Source organism: Ovis canadensis, chromosome 23, assembly GCF_042477335.2.
Source record: "Ovis canadensis isolate MfBH-ARS-UI-01 breed Bighorn chromosome 23, ARS-UI_OviCan_v2, whole genome shotgun sequence".
Lineage (NCBI taxonomy): Eukaryota > Metazoa > Chordata > Mammalia > Artiodactyla > Bovidae > Ovis > Ovis canadensis.
The window spans coordinates 63,027,011-63,045,957 of NC_091267.1; the positions used below are offsets into that span (position 1 = coordinate 63,027,011).

The window sequence follows — 18,947 nt, forward strand, 5'->3', positions numbered from 1 at the left end:
TTTGTATTATATATGTCACTGCTTCTAGAGTCAGAGGATGACTCAGATTACAAACTTCAAATAACTTGAACTATTATCTGTTACTCTTAGAATAAAACAGGCAAAACAGATACGCTGTTATCATGGGTAGCCCCTCCAGTACCTGATGTCAGCTAACGTGTAAAATTCCCCAGACCTAAATTCTCTTTTCTGAAGTACGTAAGAAGTATCCTTTCAATAATTCTTTAATTCTGGTTGTTTTCTTCTAAAGCCTCTAGTTCACTAATATCCTATTTTAATGTGTGTCAGAGTATAACGAAGTGTCCTACATCTGACCTAACCACAAAGGATACAGAGGAATTATCTATACATCTATTAATACAAAGACTACAAATTTGCAGTATCACTATTAGTTCAATTGGTGTCTCTGTACAGACAAACTGCCCCTTCTCAAGGCACTCTAGTGCCACCAATGGGAAAAAAAAGTCATGTTTAACAAATCTACAAGGACTAGGATGTGAGTGGCACCCACTAGAGTAGCAAAATGCAAAAATGCAAAGCCTGCATACTGGGGAACAACATCAGTTAACAGCTGCTTCATCATAGTAACATTTATTAGGCACTAGACATCTCGTCACTTGTCATGTAACATCTACTCTTCCCAAACAACTCTGCAAGGTAAATATTATAGTCAACATATAGGGGGTACTTACTGTATGACAGACTTCAGGCTGTATGCTTTACATAGACTAAATCCTCTCAAAGACAATCTGAGCACACATTTCCACATCTTGCCAAGAAACTATGAGACTTTTTAACAATGGGTTTGTGCCCAGATACACAATTCTCCTTTATGTTAGCGATCTCTTTTGATAGAACAAACTTAACCTATCCTAAAAAAATTCCAGCTTTTTCTTTGATTTCTACTTTGAGAAATTTACAGTCTAAAAGAATGTTAGCAGCAACATACATTAACTACAATTTAGAACAGATCTGATTGGTTCTTTAAAGATAAAATATTCAGATGTTTACAAAAGGCAATAAATATTAAAGTGAAAGTGTCACTCAGTCATGTCCAACTCTTTGCAATCCCATGGACTGCAGCCCATCAGGCTCCTCTGTCCATGGAACTCTCCAGGCAAGAGTGTTTGCAATTTCCTTCTCCACGGGATCTTCCCGACCCAGGGACTGAACCCGTCTCTCGCAGTGCAGGCAGACTCTTCACTGACTGAGCCACCAGGGAAGCAAAATATTAGCTTAGTGCATTAAAAATGTTTTCCTCTGATAGATGGGTTGTTCTGTGCCACTGTACCTTCCTGTCTGGGTGCTCAGTTACTAAGTCACGTCCAACTCTTTGCAATCCCATAGACTATAGCCAGCCAGGTTCCTCTCTCCACGGGGATTTCAGGTAAGAATACTGGAGTGGGATGCCATTTCTCTTTCAGGGGCTCTTACAGACCTAGGGATCAAACCCTTGTTTCCTGCATCGGCAGGCGAGTTCTGTAGCACTGAGCCACCAGGGAAGCCCATGCCTTCCTGTAAATGTCCTCTAATCCTCCTTGATTGACAGTCTCGGCCTTTTTTCATATCGGTGTTAACTTGTATTTCATTTTCCTTTCCCTTTTGCTTGCTTTCTTCCTAATTTTGGTACAGTCCTATCTCTGGTCATCACCTAGTATGCTCCTATTTGGCCAACTCTTCAGTAGACACTGAAGACAGAGAAGAAGGGCTTCCTCAAGTGCCCAGAAAATGAACAAAAAAAGGCAAGTGAAGAGTAGATACGGAAAAAGGGAATAGCACATGGTGAATGTTCAAGTTGCTTATAGCTGTTAACTTGAAGGCCAGCATTCTACACTGAACAGAATGGCTAGAATTAAAAAACTCAGTCTTGCTGGCTTGAAGAATAAGAAAACTGAGTTTGCAACAATCACATTTACAGGGACCTGAGGGGGGTTTGTGAAAGAAAAGGACCACAGTGGGGAGCCCAAATATCCAGCTGAATCCTTAATCATGTACCTGTGGGGCCAACTACATGCAGCTCTGCTAAAATGAAATGAATTAAAGTTAGCTTTGAGCTGCTGCCCTCTACAGGGCACACAGAGTCTGCAGTCTGAAGTGAAGTGAAAGTTGCTCAGTTGTGTCCAATTTCTTGTGACCCCCATGGACTATAGAGTCCATGGAATTCTCCAGGCCAGAATACTGGAATGGGTAGTCTTTCCCTTCTCCAGGAGATCTTCCCAACTCAGGGATCTAACCCAAGGTCTCCCGCATTGCAGGTGGATTCTTTACCAGCTGAGTTACAAGGGAAGCCCAAGAATACTGGAGTGGGTAGCCTATCTCTTCTCCAGTGGATCTTCCTGACCCAGGAATCAAACCAGGATCTTCTGCATTGCAGGCTGATTCTTTACCAACTGAGCTATGAGGAAAGCAGTTTGAATTGAGCCAAATTAAATGTCTACAAAAATAAATAGTTAACAATAAATAAGTCAATACTTTTGGGAAAGTAGCAGAATTCAGTCTCTACCATGGTTCATCTGCACTGTCCACCACACAATCCAAAATTGATCCACATAGAACAGGAAGATACAAACATATCTCAAAGATATTACAGGTTTGGTTCCACACTACTGCAAGTCACATGAATTTTTTGGTTTTCCAATGCATATAAAAGTTGTATTGTAGTCTATTAAGTATGCAACAACATTAGGTCTAAAAAATTTACATACTAACCATCATCTGAGCCTTCAGTAAGTTATAATCTTTTTGCTGATGGAGGGTTTGAAACATTGTGAGAATCAACAAAATGTAATACATTTTGGGAGAAAATGTTGTGGGAAAAATGGCACAAATAATTTGCTTGACTGCAGGATTGCCAAAAACCTTCAATTTGTAAAAAACAAACAAAAAATCTGCAGTATCTGCAATTCACAAGCAAATGAGGTATGCCTGTGTGACTCATCCTTAAGATAAAAGACAGCTAACACAGACGGACCTCAGCATGACCCAGATGTTACAATCTGCAAACAAGGATTTTAAAGCAGTAGTCTCTCATAACTATGTTCCAAAATATATAGAAAAATATGTTCATAATAAAGGATCAGACAGCTCCACAAAGAAAAAGAAGTTTAAAGAAAAAAACCAAAGTGAAAATTCTAAAACTGAAAAATACCTGAAATAAAATGTGTACTGAATGGGTGTAGTAGCAGAATGGAAGTGAACAGAGTAAGATTCAGTGACTCTGGAATAGATAAACAGGTATTATGTAATCTGAAGAACAGGGGGAAAAATATTGGGGAAAACAAAATAAAAACAAAAAACATGGATAGAACCTCAAAGTCTATTGCAATTGACCTCAAAGTCAAAGGCAAGTCAATGGAAAAACCATAGTCTTTTCAATAAGTGGTGCTGGAACAACTGAACATCCACAAGCAAACAACAACAAAGAGACAGACTTTACGCCTTTCATAAAAATTAGCTCAAACTGGATCACAGGCTTAAATATAAAACGCAAAAACTGTAGAACTCCTAGAAGATACCAAAGGAGAAAACCTAGGGGATTTTTGGATTGGCTTGGTGATAACCTTTTTAGATACAACACCAAAAACACAATCCAAGAAAGAAAACTTTGGACTTTATTAAAATTGAAAACTTCTATTCTTCAAAAGACACCATTAAAAGCACAAAAAGACAAGCCACAGACTGGGAGGGAATACCTGCAAAAGACTTATCTGATAAAGGACTGTATCTAAAATATACAAAGAACTCTTCAAACTCAATAAGAAATTAATGACCCAGATAAAAATGCATAAAAATGTGCTATTCAAAGATACTATACAAATGGCAAATAACCATATGAAAAAATGCTTGACATCGTGTTATTAGGCAACTGAAAATTAAAACAACTGTGAGATTCCGTCTCCCAACTAAAACCAAAAACACTGGCAACACCAAACATTGGTGATGATGTGGAGCAAAAGAAATTCACCTGCTGATTCTGAGGATGCAAAACGGTACAGCCACTTTGGAAGAGAGTGTGGCAGTTTCTTCCAAACCTAAAACTAAACATACGCTACTCACATGATCCACTAATCACACTCCGTTGTATTTACCCCTATGAGTTGAAAACATGTCCACACCAAAACCTGCACACAAATGTTTATAGCAGCTTTACTCATAACTGCCAAAACTTAGAAGCAGACAAGATGTTCTTCAGTAGGTGAATGGATAAGCTGTGATACATTCATACAATGGAATATTATTCAGCACTAAAAAGAAATGAGGTATCAAGTCATGAAAAAACATGAAAGAAACTTAAACTCATACTGCTGGTGAAACAAGCCAATCTGAAAAGACAACACACTATATGATTCCAACTATATGACACCTTGGAGAAGGCGATGATACCCCACTCCAGCACTCTTGCCTGGAAAATCCCACGAATGGAGGAGTCTGGTAGGCTGCAGTCCATGGAGCTGCAAAGAGTCGGACATGACTAGTGACTTCACTTTCACTTTTCACTTTTATGCACTGGAGAAGGAAATAGCAACCCATTCCAGTGTTCTTGCCTGGAGAATCCCAGGGACAGGGGAACCTGGTGGGCTGCTGTCTATGGGGTCACACAGAGTCGGATACGACTGAAGCGACTTAGCAGCAGCAGCAGCAGCAGCAGCAGCAGCATATAACACCTAGAAATGGCAAAATTATGGAGACAGTAAAAAAACCAGCAGTTGTCAGGGGTTGGGGGTTGTAGGGAAGGAGAAATGAACAGGTAGAGCACAGGGAAATTTTAGGGCAGAGAACTACTCTTTATGGTACTATAATGCTAGATATATGTCATTATACATCTATCAAAACCTACAGGACTGTACAACACAACAAATGAAACAATGTAAACTATGAACTTTAGTTAAAAATAATGGATAAGTATTGGTTCATCAACTGTAACAAACATACCACATTAATGCAAGCTGTTAATAGGGGATAATGGAGTGGGATGAGTTAAGTGTATGGGAACGCTCTGTACTTTCTGTTCAACTTTTCTATAAAACTAAAAGATAAATGTACAGATTCAAGCTCAGTTAACCCCAAATTGAATATATGCAAAACACTCGCACACACTCTTCCTGGTACATCACTGTCCAACTTCTCAAAACTAAAGATAAAGTGAAAATTTCAAAAACCAGAAAAAATGACATACATACATAGAAATGGTTTGAATGAACACTGGCTTTTCAGAAACAATGAAGGCAAACTTCCCTTTGCTTCTCCATAAATATCCATTCATGGGTTTCTTTCTTGTACTTCATAATGTAAGAAAGCATTTTCGTGTGGGAAGTTCTAATGGTGAAATATGAGAAACCTACAAAATAGTGCGGGTGTGTGTGTGTGTGTGTGTGTGAAAACGAAAATGCTTTCCTTACATCACGTCTGTCTCCTTGATGCTCCCAGACTGTAAAGTTAGCAGGAGTAAGGCTAACACTGAACTAATACAATGATTTTGAATGGGGAAAATGCTATTAAGCATTTTAAAAAATTATTTTAAAAATATCTGGCATGTGGAGGTATAAAGACTAGACAATCTAAACGATTTTTTTTCCTGTTTCATAAACTGGATACCATGGCAATAATTATTAGTATCTGATTTGATGTCAATTTTGTGCGGATTTTAAAAGGTCTAAAACCTAACAATCATTAACCAAACTAACATTTTATGTATTTTAAAAAACTCTGGAAATGCAGGGGGGCTAAAAGGCAGTGAAAAGACACATTAATCCGAGGCATGAGTCAGAAATGCCAAGAAAGGGCCTGGCAAGGTGGCAAATGTGACCGTAGAGGAAAAAATAACACTAGAAAATAAAGAGGAATTCTGCCTTCTTTTATGTTACATTGTTAGGAAAATATTTACCCATTTAATTACAACTGCTGACACCAATCAAAGCTAGCAAGGACAACTGCTGCTTCTGTATCCACTTCAGTTGGAGGATTAATTTGGCAGCCCACCAACACGCTTTGCAAGGTTGTACAAACACTCCCTGCAAAGCTAAGGAACAGTAAGAAAATTACTATTTGTTGAGGGCAACCTTCCAACCAATCCCTTGGGTGGGTGCTAATAAAAAATCGGGGTACTGGTTCTACTTGAAGATAGAAATCTGATTAATGACAATCTTTACCAAAGTCAATTTTGCTCCCATTCAAATGTGTTCTATGTGTTCTTTTCCTTACAAGAATCAGTCAAACTTTCTCTCTTACCCAATAGTCCTGGAAGCACTTGGTATTTACTGTTTCTTGAGAGACGAGTGCATCTGTAATGTATTCTGGTGGTGATGGTGGTTTTGTCGCTAAGTTGTGTCCAGCTCTTGCAATCCCATGGACTGCAGCCCACTAGACTCCTCGGGCCATGGGATTTCCCAGGCAAGAATACCAGAGTGGGATGCCATCCCTTTCTCCAGGGGTTCTTCCTGACCCAGGGATCGAACCCATACTTCCTGCATTGCAGGTGGTCTCTTGACTTGCCGAGCCAGCAGGGAAGCCCTCTAACTAACCAATAACAACCAAAACGCTAACTACCATTATAGATAAGCCAGTCCACCTTTCTGGACATCAGTGTCCTCAACTATAAAACAGGGAAATGTATCAAAGTATGATCACTAACTTTAACACCATAGTGAATGGTGTCCCGAAGTTACAAACTTCATACTTTCTCCATGTGGGTGTCGATGCACATTCTTTCCTTACATAGCTTTCATCAAATTTTCAAAGGCGTCTGTATTAAAAGAAAGTGGTAAGAATCACTGATAAACCAGTAAACAGAAATCAATAAAACTATGATTTCCTTTTAAGGAAGATAGCTCATGACAATGCAGCTGTTAAATAATTTGGGTCTCCTGAATATGCCATCTAAAAAAATAAAAATAAGTATGCTACTGCATGAAATTCGGAGTTGGAAAGAGCACTGACAAATCCTTTTGTCTCAGAATATCTATTTTCCACTGGAACTGGTCACATGTCATTTTGGCTTGTCTGAGCTCCAGATCCCCCTAACCAACTGTCTACCTGGAATCTGCACTTGAGCACCTCAATATTCTCTTCCAAGTCTATCCCTTCCCCATTTTCTTTCACTCTCTAAGGAGTATCATGAACTCAGTTCTTCAAACCAGAAACCTTAAGTCATTCTTGGCATTTTCTTCTCATAGACCTGCCACTCCAACCGATCAACAAGTTGTCAAATCCACCTCCAAATCTATCTCAAACCATCCCTCCCCCTTTTCTCCAATCCCACTGCCGCCTACTTGAATGAAAACCATCATTTGATGTTGCCTAAATCTCTGCCATCCAAGAAGGCAACGGCAACCCACTCCAGTACTCTTTGCCTGGAAAATCCCATGGACGGAGGAGCCTGGTAGGCTGCAGTCCATGGCGTCGCTAAGAGCCGGACACGACTGAGTGACTTCACTTTCACGCACTGGAGAAGGAAATGGCAACCCACTCCAGTGTTCTTGCCTGGAGAATCCCAGGGATGGCGGAGCCTGGTGGGCTGCCGTCTATGGGGTCGCACAGAGTCGGACACGACTAAAGCGACTTAGCAGCAGCAGCAGATCTCTGCCATAAGACTCTTAAGTGGTCTTAAACTCTCCTCCTTGATACACAGGCAGATTCACAGTCCTGAGGAAATGGGGACACACTGGAAACCAGACTGCATTATTCTTCTAGGTAGGAGTCTGCTTTGTTTAGGATCCAGAATCAAACTCATCACCTTTACAGAGCCCTTGGGGCCCTGGACAAGCAGAACCTTGCTTCTTTAGATCCTGCCAAGTGTTTTCTTTCCCAAGGCCTTGATATATGAGTCTCATCTGAAGGTTCTTTAAAAGACACATAAAGACAAGTTGCCATAGTCTTGAAAATTCCACTGACTGTGACCATTTGCTATGAAAAGGGAATTTACATACTTAAAGTAACGGCAGAATTTATGTACTCGGTGACGGCACTTTTCTGGAGTCAGAAAGAAGGGAAGGGGCTTAAGGCAGATTCTCGAACAGACCGCCATCAAGCATTTGGCAGGGGCGAGGTGGCGGGGGCGGCTGTTGTCGTGCAGGTCATTCGGGCAGAGGTTCCCCAACGACGCCAAGAGAATCTTCATTCCTTCCAAGCCTTGCCCACCCTGTGACCAGGTCCGAGGGCCGCCGGCTCGTCTGAAAGGCACCCCTCCGCCCCAGGTCGCCTCGCGCCTAGGGGACCCAGCCCCGGTCTTGCCAACAGCCGACCTCGAACTAGGAGGGTCACTACCGCGCGGAGAAGGGAACGGACCTTCGAGATCAGGAGCAAGCAAAACCGTGGTGGGCAATGGCTGTCGCCTCGCACGTATGGTTTCTCCTAAACTCAAACAATGCTTCCGGATTGGCTTTTTTTTTTTTTAATCAAGCCCCCTTTTACCACCAAGGAGACCCCGACTCCCCGCCGAGACCCGACGCCCCTCCCCCGCCCCCCCAGGGGCGCGAGAGACGGGGCCGCGGCGCTCACCTCGGAGCAGGGCCATGGCGGCGGGCGGACAGGCGGCAGCGCTCGGGTCTTCGGCGGCGTTGCCTTGGTCCCGCCCGCTGCGCCCCACTTTAAGCGCTCCGGGCGGTGCCAGCGAGGCTACGCCTCTGCCCTTTCCCCTACTTCGGAGGGCCTGTCCGAGCGCTCCCCTGTGGGCCCCGCGTCGCCCCTCTTGGCGCCACACCAGGTGGGAACCAATGGTGCCAAAAACCTCGCGGGGAGACAGGCCTCCCCACAGGAAAACGTTCCTCGCGAGCGGATTCTTTCCCCCATCTCACTATTTTTAGAGATTCTCTCTGTTTCGCAATCGAATATTTTGACTCCCCTGCCCAAACTGGCCTCTGGAGCCCCTCCCCGCGCCAAGGTAATTAGCGGTTCCCCTCCTCCTCGCTCCCGGATTCTCTTCAACGTGTGACCGCGGGTCAAAGGTATGACCGGGCGGCCAAAAGGGCGGAAAGGGTTTGAGGAAGGTCTGAGGCGGCCGAGCCCGGCCGGAAGTCGGGTGGGCGCGGAAGACGGCGTGGGAGGGGATTGGCTGAGCCGCTCTGGCAGGCCGGGTGGGCGGCTGCGCAGAACAGCCCGGGGCCGGGGGCCCGAGGCGGCTGGACACGCCCGGGAGGCCTGGGCGCGCGAAGCGGGGCAGGGAGGTTGGTAGGTGTGGGGTGTAGCGAGTGGCGTAGGGGACAGGATCGCCCCCGGGTCCACGATGCAGCCCCCGGATGAGGCCGCAGTATTTTCCTTATATGATCGGGCCCCATGCCTGCGGCGCCGCTGGCCCGGAGCCTGAGAGGATTATGAAAACGTGTCTGGCGAAATGGGGCCAGGGACCCGGGGGCTGGGAGGTTAGCGGGAGGCAGTTAGGTTTAGGTTTGGGTGAGGTTAGGGTGGCCCCTGCCGCTCTGCGAGCCCTGGTCGATGATGACGTGACCACTGCGCAATCTGAGTTCTGGGAACTAGGTGATGGAGCGTGTTCTGAGAACGGACTGAGACCGGGCGAGCAGGGGGCGACGCGGGCGGCAGACCCCCAGCGCCAGGGCTCGGGGGCGGGGTGGGGGTGCGGGCCACGCTGCCTCGGGCTTAGTTCGGTGCTTGGGAAGGGGTGGTGGGAGGCTCTGAGGTGTTCTGTGAGCTGTCTGGGAACGCCCGCCCCAAATCCTGGTTTTCAAACGCGTTCGTGGTCCTCTCGTTTTGTTTTGTTTGTTTAACCCAACGCTTTTATTATGAAAACTTAGAAACTTACAGGAAAGTGCAGAGACTTCTACGTGAAGTACCCGTATATTCATCACCCGTATTCTACGTTATTAACACTTTGCCATATTTGCTGTATCACTGTTTCCATCTTTTTTTTTCTCCTTTGTCAGCCTTAATACACTTCAGGATACTTTGGTTCACGTTAAAGTTGACTATATGTTTACAGTCCTTTTATGGCAGAGTTACCATATGGTCAAACGTATGAATCTTCAAGTTGGATGAGTTTCACAAGTGCTTATACTGTTGTAACCCAAACTACTCTCAGCTTCCAAAATGTAATTAGAACCTGTCCAGCATTACAGAAAATCCCTTCATTTCTCTTTTGTGCTCCCTTTGTTCCCCTTTCTTCACCATCTGTTGTTCTTTGACCCTCAGGTTTATTCTTTTTTTCTGTTGCTTTGATTTAAACAAATCCAGGAAATTGACACTTGTTAATTCAATATGCAAATTCCAAGGCTGCTAACTTTAAATTCACTTTAAAAACTTTAGATAATATGTATATTGGTTTTTTACAGCAGGTGTATAAAGTCAGTCGGAGAAGGCAATGGCACCCCACTCCAGTACTCTTGCCTGGAAAATCCCATGGACGGAGGAGCCTGGAAGGCTGCAGTCAATGCGGTTGCTTAGGGTCGGACACGACTGAGCGACTTTACTTTCACTTTTCACTTTCCTGCATTGAAGAAGGAAATGGCAACCCACTCCAGTGTTCTCGCCTGGAGAATCCCAGGGACGGGGGAGCCTGGAGAGCTGCCGTCTATGGGGTCGCACAGAGGTGGACACGACTGAAGCGACTTAGCAGCAGCGGCAGTATATAGTCAGTGGAATTTGGACTTTGAATAGATCAAAGCCTCTCACATACCTGATGATATTTTTTTCATCTCCATATTCTGGATGATGAGTGATAGTAAAATAAAAGCTACCATCTTTGGGATTCAGTTCAGTTCAGTTCAGTTCAGTGGCTCAGTTGTGTCCGACTCTTTGTGACCCCATGAATTGCAGCACGCCAGGCCTCTCTGTCCATCAGCAACTCCTGGAGTTTTCCCAAACTCACATCCATCGAGTCGGTGATGCCATCCAGCCATCTCATCCTCTGTCATCCCCTTCTCCTCCTGCCCCCAATCCCTCCCAGCATCAGGGTCTTTTCCAATGAGTCAACTCTTCACATCAGGTGGCCAAAGTATTGGAGTTTCAGCTTCAACATCATTCCTTCCAAAGAACACCCAGGACTGATCTCCTTCAGAATGGACTGGTTGGATCTCCTTGCAGTCCAAGGGACTCTCAAGAGTCTTCTCCAACACCACAGTTCAAAAGCAGCAGTTTTTCGGCACTCAGCTTTCTTCACAGTCCAACTCTCACATCCATACATGACCACAGGAAAAACCATAGCCTTGACTAGATGGACTTTTGTTGGCAAAGTAGTGTCCCTCCTTTTGAATATGCTATCTAGGTTGGTCATAACTTTCCTTCCAAGGAGTAAGCGTCTTTTAATTTCATGGCTGCAATCACCACCTGCAGTGATTTTGGAGCCCAAAAAAGTAAAATCTGAACACTGTTTCCACTGTTTCCCCATCTATTTGCCATGAAGTGATGGGACCAGATGCCATGATCTTAGTTTTCTGAATTTTGAGCTTTAAGCCAACTTTTTCACTCCTCTTTCACTCTCATCAAAAGGCTTTTTAGCTCCTCTTTACTTTCTGCCATAAGGGTGGTGTCATCTGCATATCTGAGGTGATTGATATTTCTCCTGGCAATCTTGATTCCAGCTTGTGTTTCTTCCAGCCCAGCGTTTCTCCTGATGTACTCTGCATATAAGTTAAATAAGCAGGGTGACAATATACAGCCTTGACGTACTCCTTTTCCTTTTTGGAAACAGTCTGTTGTTCCATGTCCAGTTCTAACTAACTGTTCCTTCCTGACCTGCATACAGGTTTCTCAAGATTACTGTTATGTAAAACAGAATAACATACAATTCATACATCAGACCTAAATTAAGGGACATTTTGAAACCCCATGAAATAGGTAGGAGTTATTCCTTTCTTATTTTATAAATGAGGAAGCTTAGGCCCAGAGAAACCAAGCCATTTACCAAAGCCTCAAATCTAGAAAATTGCTGAATTTGACGTTTGAACTCTTGATTCTCAGAAGCCCAAGGCCTGTGTTCTTCATCCAGGGCTTATGGCATTTGGAACATAGAAGTGGGGGCAGGAAAAGAGCTAGCTAAGGCGTATGTTATGGAAAACAGGAAAGGATGTGAATGCTGAATTAATCTTCCTTGGTGGAAGAAATAGAGTAGTTGAAACCTTGGTAAAGGTAACATATTTGTATTTGGTGACTTGAGTTAGAAGATTTATTTGCTTTTTTTGGCAGAGAAAGGTGGGTGGAGAAGTGAGGCAATGGGTCATTACTAGATGCTCGCCTTTATCAACAATGGCTCCTACAGAAAGTGATTCAAAGGACCATTTTCTTAATTCTTCCAAGGATAGTACAGAGCTGATACCATTCTAGATGCATATATATAATGAATACCTTAGAGCATTAGAACTTGATTATGTTTGACAGCTAGTTACTCATAATAAAATAGAAATCAAAATGGAATTCATTAGGTGAGCCAAAACCAACACGTCTTATCACAAGTTGGCACTCTGAACTTCAGCCAGTCAAATATGTTTTGTAATACCAAAAAAAAAAAAAATCAGAAAACATGTGCAATTAATGGTGTTATGTGTGAGATACAACAGTGGAGGGAATAAACAGATCTTGAAAAGTTGTGTGTTTTTCCATTAAAACTTTCTAATAGTCCAAATGCAAAATAAATTCTTGGTCTCTAGAACTATTGATAAGAGTATTAGTGTTCTTCAATAAGAGAAAAAGGCAGGTTCTATTCAGTTTGGCGCTCTTATATTTATTGAGAAAAGTTAAAATGCCATCATGAGTATCACACTTTCCCACTTACAGATCGTGTGCAGCAAGTCTTTCCAAATAGAAATTTCTAAGTGTTCCATAATTAAAAATGTCATGAAAATGGGTATATTTGAAAACCATTGAGTAAAAGTTTACATATATAAAAACATGAAAATCTATGTAAAGATATTTACACAATCTCAGAGTATCATGTAGAGAAGGCAATGGCACCCCACTCCAGTACTCTTGCTTGGTAAATCCCATGGACAGAGGAGCCTGGTAGGCTACAGTCCATGGGGTCATGAAGAGTCGGATACAACTGAGCGACTTCACTTTCACTTTTCACTTTCATGCATTGGAGAAGGAAATGGCAACCCCCTCCAGTGTTCTTGCCTGGAGAATCTCAGGGACGGGGGAGCCTGATGGGCTGCCGTCGATGGGGTCGCACAGAGTTGGACATGACTGAAGTGACTTAGCAGTAGCAGCAGCAGCAGAATATCATGAAGAGGAAAAGTTATCCATACACTAGAGAAGTCTTGTGGGTATTAACTTGACCAAATGACGAAGCTTAATGTTACCATTAATGGGACAAACTGACATCATGCACTGAGATGCACTGAGAAGGACACAGACACGTAAGATTTCTCCAAAAAAATGTCTGACAAATCTAATCATAAGGAAACAATCGTGCAAATCCAGTTGAAGGACACTTTGCTAAATAACTGACTTGAACTCTTAAAATATCAGTGTTGTGAAAAACAAAAAAGCCAGGAATGGTACTAGATGAACAGGAGATGAGATGTGACAATTAAGTGTAATGTGGGGTCTTTTTGGAAACTGGATTCAAAACAACTCTAAAGAACAGAATTGGGATAGTTGGGGAGGAATGGTCTGTAAATTGCATGAGGTGGTATTGACATTACTTTTCCTGATTATGTTAATTATACTGTAGATAGGGCAGAGATTGTCCTTTGTTCTAAGGAGATACACACCAAAATATTTAAAGATGAAGAGTCATGGTGCCGAAACTAATTACCAATTGCCTGGAGAAAAAAAAAAAAAACCCTGCATACAGATACACTGGCGAAGACAGAAAGCAAACATGGTGAAATATTACTAATTAGGGAACATAAATGTAGACTACGTGGTTGTTCATTGTTCTATTTTTACAACTCTTCTATAGCTGTTTAACTTTCAAAATAAAAATTGAGAGGAAAAGTATCTTTCAAGCAAGCTGAAAAATTACCTGAAATTTCATTTAGTTCTTTTCATTTTTAACCATATCTATATGTATAGAAAGTGAAGTCGCTCAGTCTTGTCCAACTCTTTGCGACCCCATGGACTGTACCCTACCAGGCTCCTCTGTCCATGGCATTTTCCAGGCAATAATCCTGGAGTGGATTGCCATTTCCTTCTCCAGGGGATCTTCCCAACCCAGGGATCGAACCCAGGTCTCCCACATTGTAGACAGACGCTTTACCGTCTGAGCCACCAGGGAAGTCTTTATAGTACAACACTAAATATATAAAAATTAGGTATTTTGTAATTTTAAAAATCTAGATACATGATGTAAAGTTACTGTTGTAAGACATTTAGCTTTCAATATTTTTAGAAATAGCCTATTATCATGTCTTTTCTGTAATTATTTTTTTGAAAAGAAAAAGAGCATTAGTGTAAAACTGGAAATCAGTGAATCAATTATAAATCTTGAATTTGCATGTTAAGATTTCATTAGGATTTCAGAAATAACTGGCCTCAGCCCTGTCTTCTACATTATGTGGATAATTTTGCTGTACTTAAAACTATCTGCTGCTGCTGCTGCTAAGTCGCTTCAGTCGTGTCCGACTCTGTGCGACCCCATAGACAGCAGCCCACCAGGCTCCCCCGTCCCTGGGATTCTCCAGGCAAAAACACTGGAGTGGGTTGCCATTTCCCTCTCCAATGCATGAAAGTGAAAAGGGAAAGTGAAGTCACTCAGTCGTGTCCGACCCTCAGCAACCGCATGGACTGCAGCCTTCCAGGCTCCTCCATCCATGGGATTTTCCATGCAGGAGTACTGGAGTAGGGTGCCATTATAATACCCCAAATTGATGGTAATTTTGAATAACACTGCTTTTCAAAGTTTCATTAGCAGAGACTCAGAAAGCTGATACAGTTGGTAGGAGCTGGGACTATGTTAACAGATGAGTACAGTGACCCCTCAGTATCTTAGGGGATTGGTTCTAGACAAGACACCTAAATCAAGTCCTTTACATAAAGTAGTATTTGCATATTTGCATATAACCTATGCATATTCTCCCACATACATACATTAAGAAATCTCTGGATTAACTATAGTACCTAATACAATGTAAATTCTATGTAAATAGTTGCTGGTGCCTGAAAAATTCAAGTCTTAGTGGAACTTCCTGGCAAAAAAATTTTTAGATTGAGGTTGAATGAATCCATGGATTCAGATCTCAAGGGTAAGGAGAGCCTTGAATTTGAATGAATGAGACAGCTGCATTTACTAATCGTGAGAAGCTGGGAAGGTCATGTATGTGCTCATTGTTAGTCTAACTGCTTTGGTGATAACTTCAAATTTTGTTAAGAGGCAGCTATGGGGAGGAGAGGGTGAACTGTATGGAGAGAGTAACCTGGAAACTTACATTACCATATGTAAAATAGATAGCCAATGGGAATTTGCTGTATGTCTCAGGGGAGGGAAATAGGGGCTCTGTCTTAACCTAGAGGGGTGGGATGGGGAGGGAAATGGGAGGGAGGCTAAAGAGGGAGGGGACATATGTATACCTATGCCTGATTCATGTTGAGGTTTGACAGAAAACAACAAAATTCTGTAAAGCAATTATCCTTCAATTAAATTTTTTTAAAAAGAGGGAGTTATAACCTTGGATGTGGTTTTTGTCCTTATAACAGATACCTACCCTACTGAAAGTTTAAGTTGCCAAACAAGCACATCAGAAATAAATATAGACAGAGAATAATATAGACACTGATTTGCCGAATTTAAGTTTACCCCAGGTCTAGATGTGTTCCAAATAGCTTAAGATACTATCACAAACTTAAGTGAAGGATATATATACAGCTGGCCCTTGAGCAACATGTGTTTGAACTGCACAGGTTGATTTGCAGATTTGTTTCAATAGTCAATACTACTGTACTACATGAACAGAGATTGGTTGGAACCTCGGATATGGAGGAACTCAGTATGTGTAGAGCTGTCTATAAATTACATTCAGAGGATGTAATTTGACTGCATGGAGGGTGGCGGTGGGGGGGGTCTCCTACCCCTTACTCAAGGGTCAAGTGTATTTGTCTTTGTTCCTCTACCTGTTTGAAAGTTACTTGCAGTTTCTGTACCCTTACCAAGCCTTAGAATTTCATTTGGTAATACAGGTATACTTCATTATATTCTGCTTCACTTTATTGTGTTTTTTTTTTGTTGTTGTTTCATTTTCTTTTTTAAATTGAGTTTGTGGCAACTCTGCTTGGAGCAAGTCTGCTGGTGCCATTTTTCCAACAGCATTTGCTCACTTTTTGTCTCTGCATCACATTTTAGTAATTCTTGTAATATTTCAAACTTTTTCATGATTATCATGTTATGGTAATCTGTGATCAGTGATCTTTGCACACTTCAGTATAGTGGAAAAAAATAACATATATACTATGAAACCAAAAAATTTGTGTTATTTGTGATATTCATTTTATTGCAATGGTCTTGAACTGAACAACCAACATTTCCAAGGTATACCTGTATAAACTTAGTTAAATCTAGGTTCATAGATTTAACTGAGCAGGACCCTATGGGGCCTCCCCTGGGTAGACCCCACCCACCATGTCCTTCACCTACCACTTGTTGGTAAAAAAAAAAAAAAAACTTTAGCCTCCTTGGCCCTCCCTGTTTCAAAGAGCAAATTTAATCACAGAAGTGAGAAAATGCAGAAATATAGGAAAACAGTTAAGAGAAAGTAATGTTTAGCCATAAAATAAAGTCAAGGACCTTTAGTTCCTTCTTAAGGGCTATAAGTAATATTCTGAGCCATATCCTTGGGCTGTTTTGCCAATACTGAAACCCCCACTTGGTGAAAGAAGTCAACTGCCTGTAGACCACAAGCGGAGACCCCAGACTGGTTGGAACCAGAAGGTTGGTGATGTTGACTCCCCACCACCATCAGGTGATGTCAGAAAAATGTTTAGGAGCTGATCAGGCACTCTGCAACCCTCTGCCTCACTCTGTCTTTAAAAACATTTCCCTGAAGTTCCCCCAGAGTCCACGTCTTTTGAACATTCGCTGCCCATACTCTTTCTTGGGCCTGTGTTACATTGCCCTTTCCTTCACCACCACCTGGTGTTGGCAGATTGGTTTTACTGTGTGAAGGCCAGCAGACCCAAGTTTGGTTCCCCCAAAACTGTAGTGAGACTGTTTTTAATCTGTAGACCAACTTGGGGATAATTGACATTTCTATAGTTTTCTTATCCATGAAATGTTTTCCAGTATTTTAATGTAATTGTTAATGTTTTTCACTTATGTAAGTTACTCCATACAGATCTTATAAATATTGTACCCACTGATTTGTAATGACATCTTTGCCATATACAAAGTTATACATATGAGTCTATCTCTGAGCTCTCTGTTTTATTCCATTGGTCCACTGCACCCAAACTGCCTTGTTTGAATTAACTTAGTAAGTCTTATTTTATCGGAGAAGGCAATGGCACCCCACTCCAGTACTCTTGCCTGGAAAATCCCATGGATGGAGGAGCCTGGAAGGCTGTAGTCCATGGGGTCGATGAGGGTTGGACACAACTGAGCGACTTCACTTTCACTTTTCACTTAATGGCAACCCATTCCAGTGTTCTTGCCTGGAGAATCCCAGGGATGGGGGAGCCTGGTGGGCTGCCGTCCATGGGGTCGCACAGAGTCGGACACGACTGAAGCAACTTAGCAGCAAGTCTTATTTTATAGGGAGTTTCCTTCTACCTGCAACTTTCAGGCTGCAGTTTGCAACCTCTGGTTTCAATGATCACGATGCATGTTTGAAATAGAGACCCCTGAATAAAACTTCTTAAGAAAGCATTAAAAATAAACTTTTCAGGCAATGTGCAATTAGTTTAAAATTTCATTTAAATTTGTCACACCACCTTACTCAATAGTATTTATTTCCACAGATTTTTATCCACAGCTGAATATTACAGTGACTAATACAAGCAATTTTTATAAACAAAGGTGTAGTTTACAGATTTGTTCAAAATGGAAAAATATTTTTATTAGTAATATTTCTTCTCCACTGTTAGATTCACCTCTGAATATGATGTGAACTCCTCAGTGAAGCAGTCTTTTGTCTAAGCATCAGTTGGTGACAAAATGTTGTATTCAAATCTGGATTATTCTGACACTATCACTTTAGAAAGCAGTTTAAACTCACTTTTGATTGACCCTCTTTATTATAATTGGAAATTGTTTTTGGAAAAACAATCTTTAGTATCTAATGACCTATATAATAAGAAAAAAAGGCCTATGTTTTATTGGCATTGGCATCAACCTCTAATTTTCTATACACTAATTCTCTATGGCACCAATGTGTACAAAGAGTGAATTATGGCTGTTTGGCTCATGCAGCAAATAATGAGAAACTGTGAGAAACATTCTATGAGGAAAAACTAATGTCCTGCCCCGTGCTGTCACACTTCAGTAACTGTTTAGTCATTCGGCATCACACAAGTGTTTCAGCTTATGAATCCCTTGCTTCCTTAGAACCAGGTCAAATGTATGAAAGCAGTTAAACTTAACTATATGTTAAAGAAATGGATTTTAATTTATTGGTTACTGTTATCGTAATGGGTTAAGTGAGGCTGTTAAGTATTTGATGAATTGATAGTAACGGTGTTAATTTCTTCTAAGTTTTCCAAGTTTTTAGTTTTGTCTCTTTTCTTTTTACAAAAACTTTAAAATGTAGCATAGGAAAATCAAGGAAAAAACTCTTGTTGACATGCTTCATAAAAAGGAGGATAAAACCTATTTTCCTTTGGGTCTGATCTGCTTGCTGGGTACTGTTAAGTCTAACAGTGGCTATGACAGCTCATGGAGAATACATGTAGGTGATATGTTTGTCAGCTTCAGCAACAATTATTAATATGCACACAACACACATTACTCTCAGTAAACTGATAGGTCCAGTTAATACTTAAAAGATGAATTGTTTATCTATAAATATTTGATTCTTAAGTAATCTTTAAAATGCTTTTCATGTTTCAAAAGAACAAAGACACCACCAGAATGT

At 41.7% G+C, this 18,947-nt stretch overlaps 1 protein-coding gene, 2 long non-coding RNA genes and 2 other non-coding genes across 9 annotated transcripts in view; 4 read left to right on the forward strand and 1 right to left on the reverse strand.

Annotated features, from left to right (window-relative positions):
* The window catches only part of ACAA2 (acetyl-CoA acyltransferase 2), a 33,300-nt gene extending 24,266 nt beyond the window's left edge, over positions 1-9,034 (reverse strand). The window contains exons 1-3 of one of the 5 annotated variants that reach the window (XM_069568517.1): positions 6,632-6,742; positions 5,885-6,019; positions 4,545-4,664 (exon numbers count right to left, since the gene is read on the reverse strand). Coding sequence is in view for 3 of the 5 variants with exons in the window: in XM_069568513.1 (XP_069424614.1) it covers positions 4,403-4,469 (67 nt within the window). In the remaining 2 variants the exon portion in view is untranslated. Of the gene's footprint in view, positions 1-4,402; positions 4,665-5,884; positions 6,020-6,631; positions 6,743-8,496 lie in introns of those variants that run through there. The other 4 variants (XM_069568513.1, XM_069568518.1, XM_069568514.1 and 1 more) reach the window with 4 other exon arrangements.
* LOC138428171 (uncharacterized) overlaps positions 8,473-18,947 on the forward strand; it is a 30,009-nt gene continuing 19,534 nt past the window's right edge. The window contains exon 1 of the long non-coding RNA XR_011252313.1: positions 8,473-8,942. This is a non-coding gene — a long non-coding RNA (uncharacterized lncRNA). The remainder of the gene's footprint in view (positions 8,943-18,947) is intronic.
* Positions 9,066-12,600, forward strand: LOC138428172 (uncharacterized). The gene is made up of 2 exons (XR_011252314.1): positions 9,066-9,165; positions 10,281-12,600. It is a non-coding gene; the product is annotated as an uncharacterized lncRNA (long non-coding RNA).
* Positions 9,207-9,348, forward strand: LOC138428581 (small Cajal body-specific RNA 17). The gene has a single exon (XR_011252518.1). It is a non-coding gene; the product is annotated as a small Cajal body-specific RNA 17 (non-coding RNA).
* On the forward strand, positions 9,424-9,506 carry LOC138428580 (small Cajal body-specific RNA 18). Its single transcript, XR_011252517.1, has one exon. It is a non-coding gene; the product is annotated as a small Cajal body-specific RNA 18 (non-coding RNA).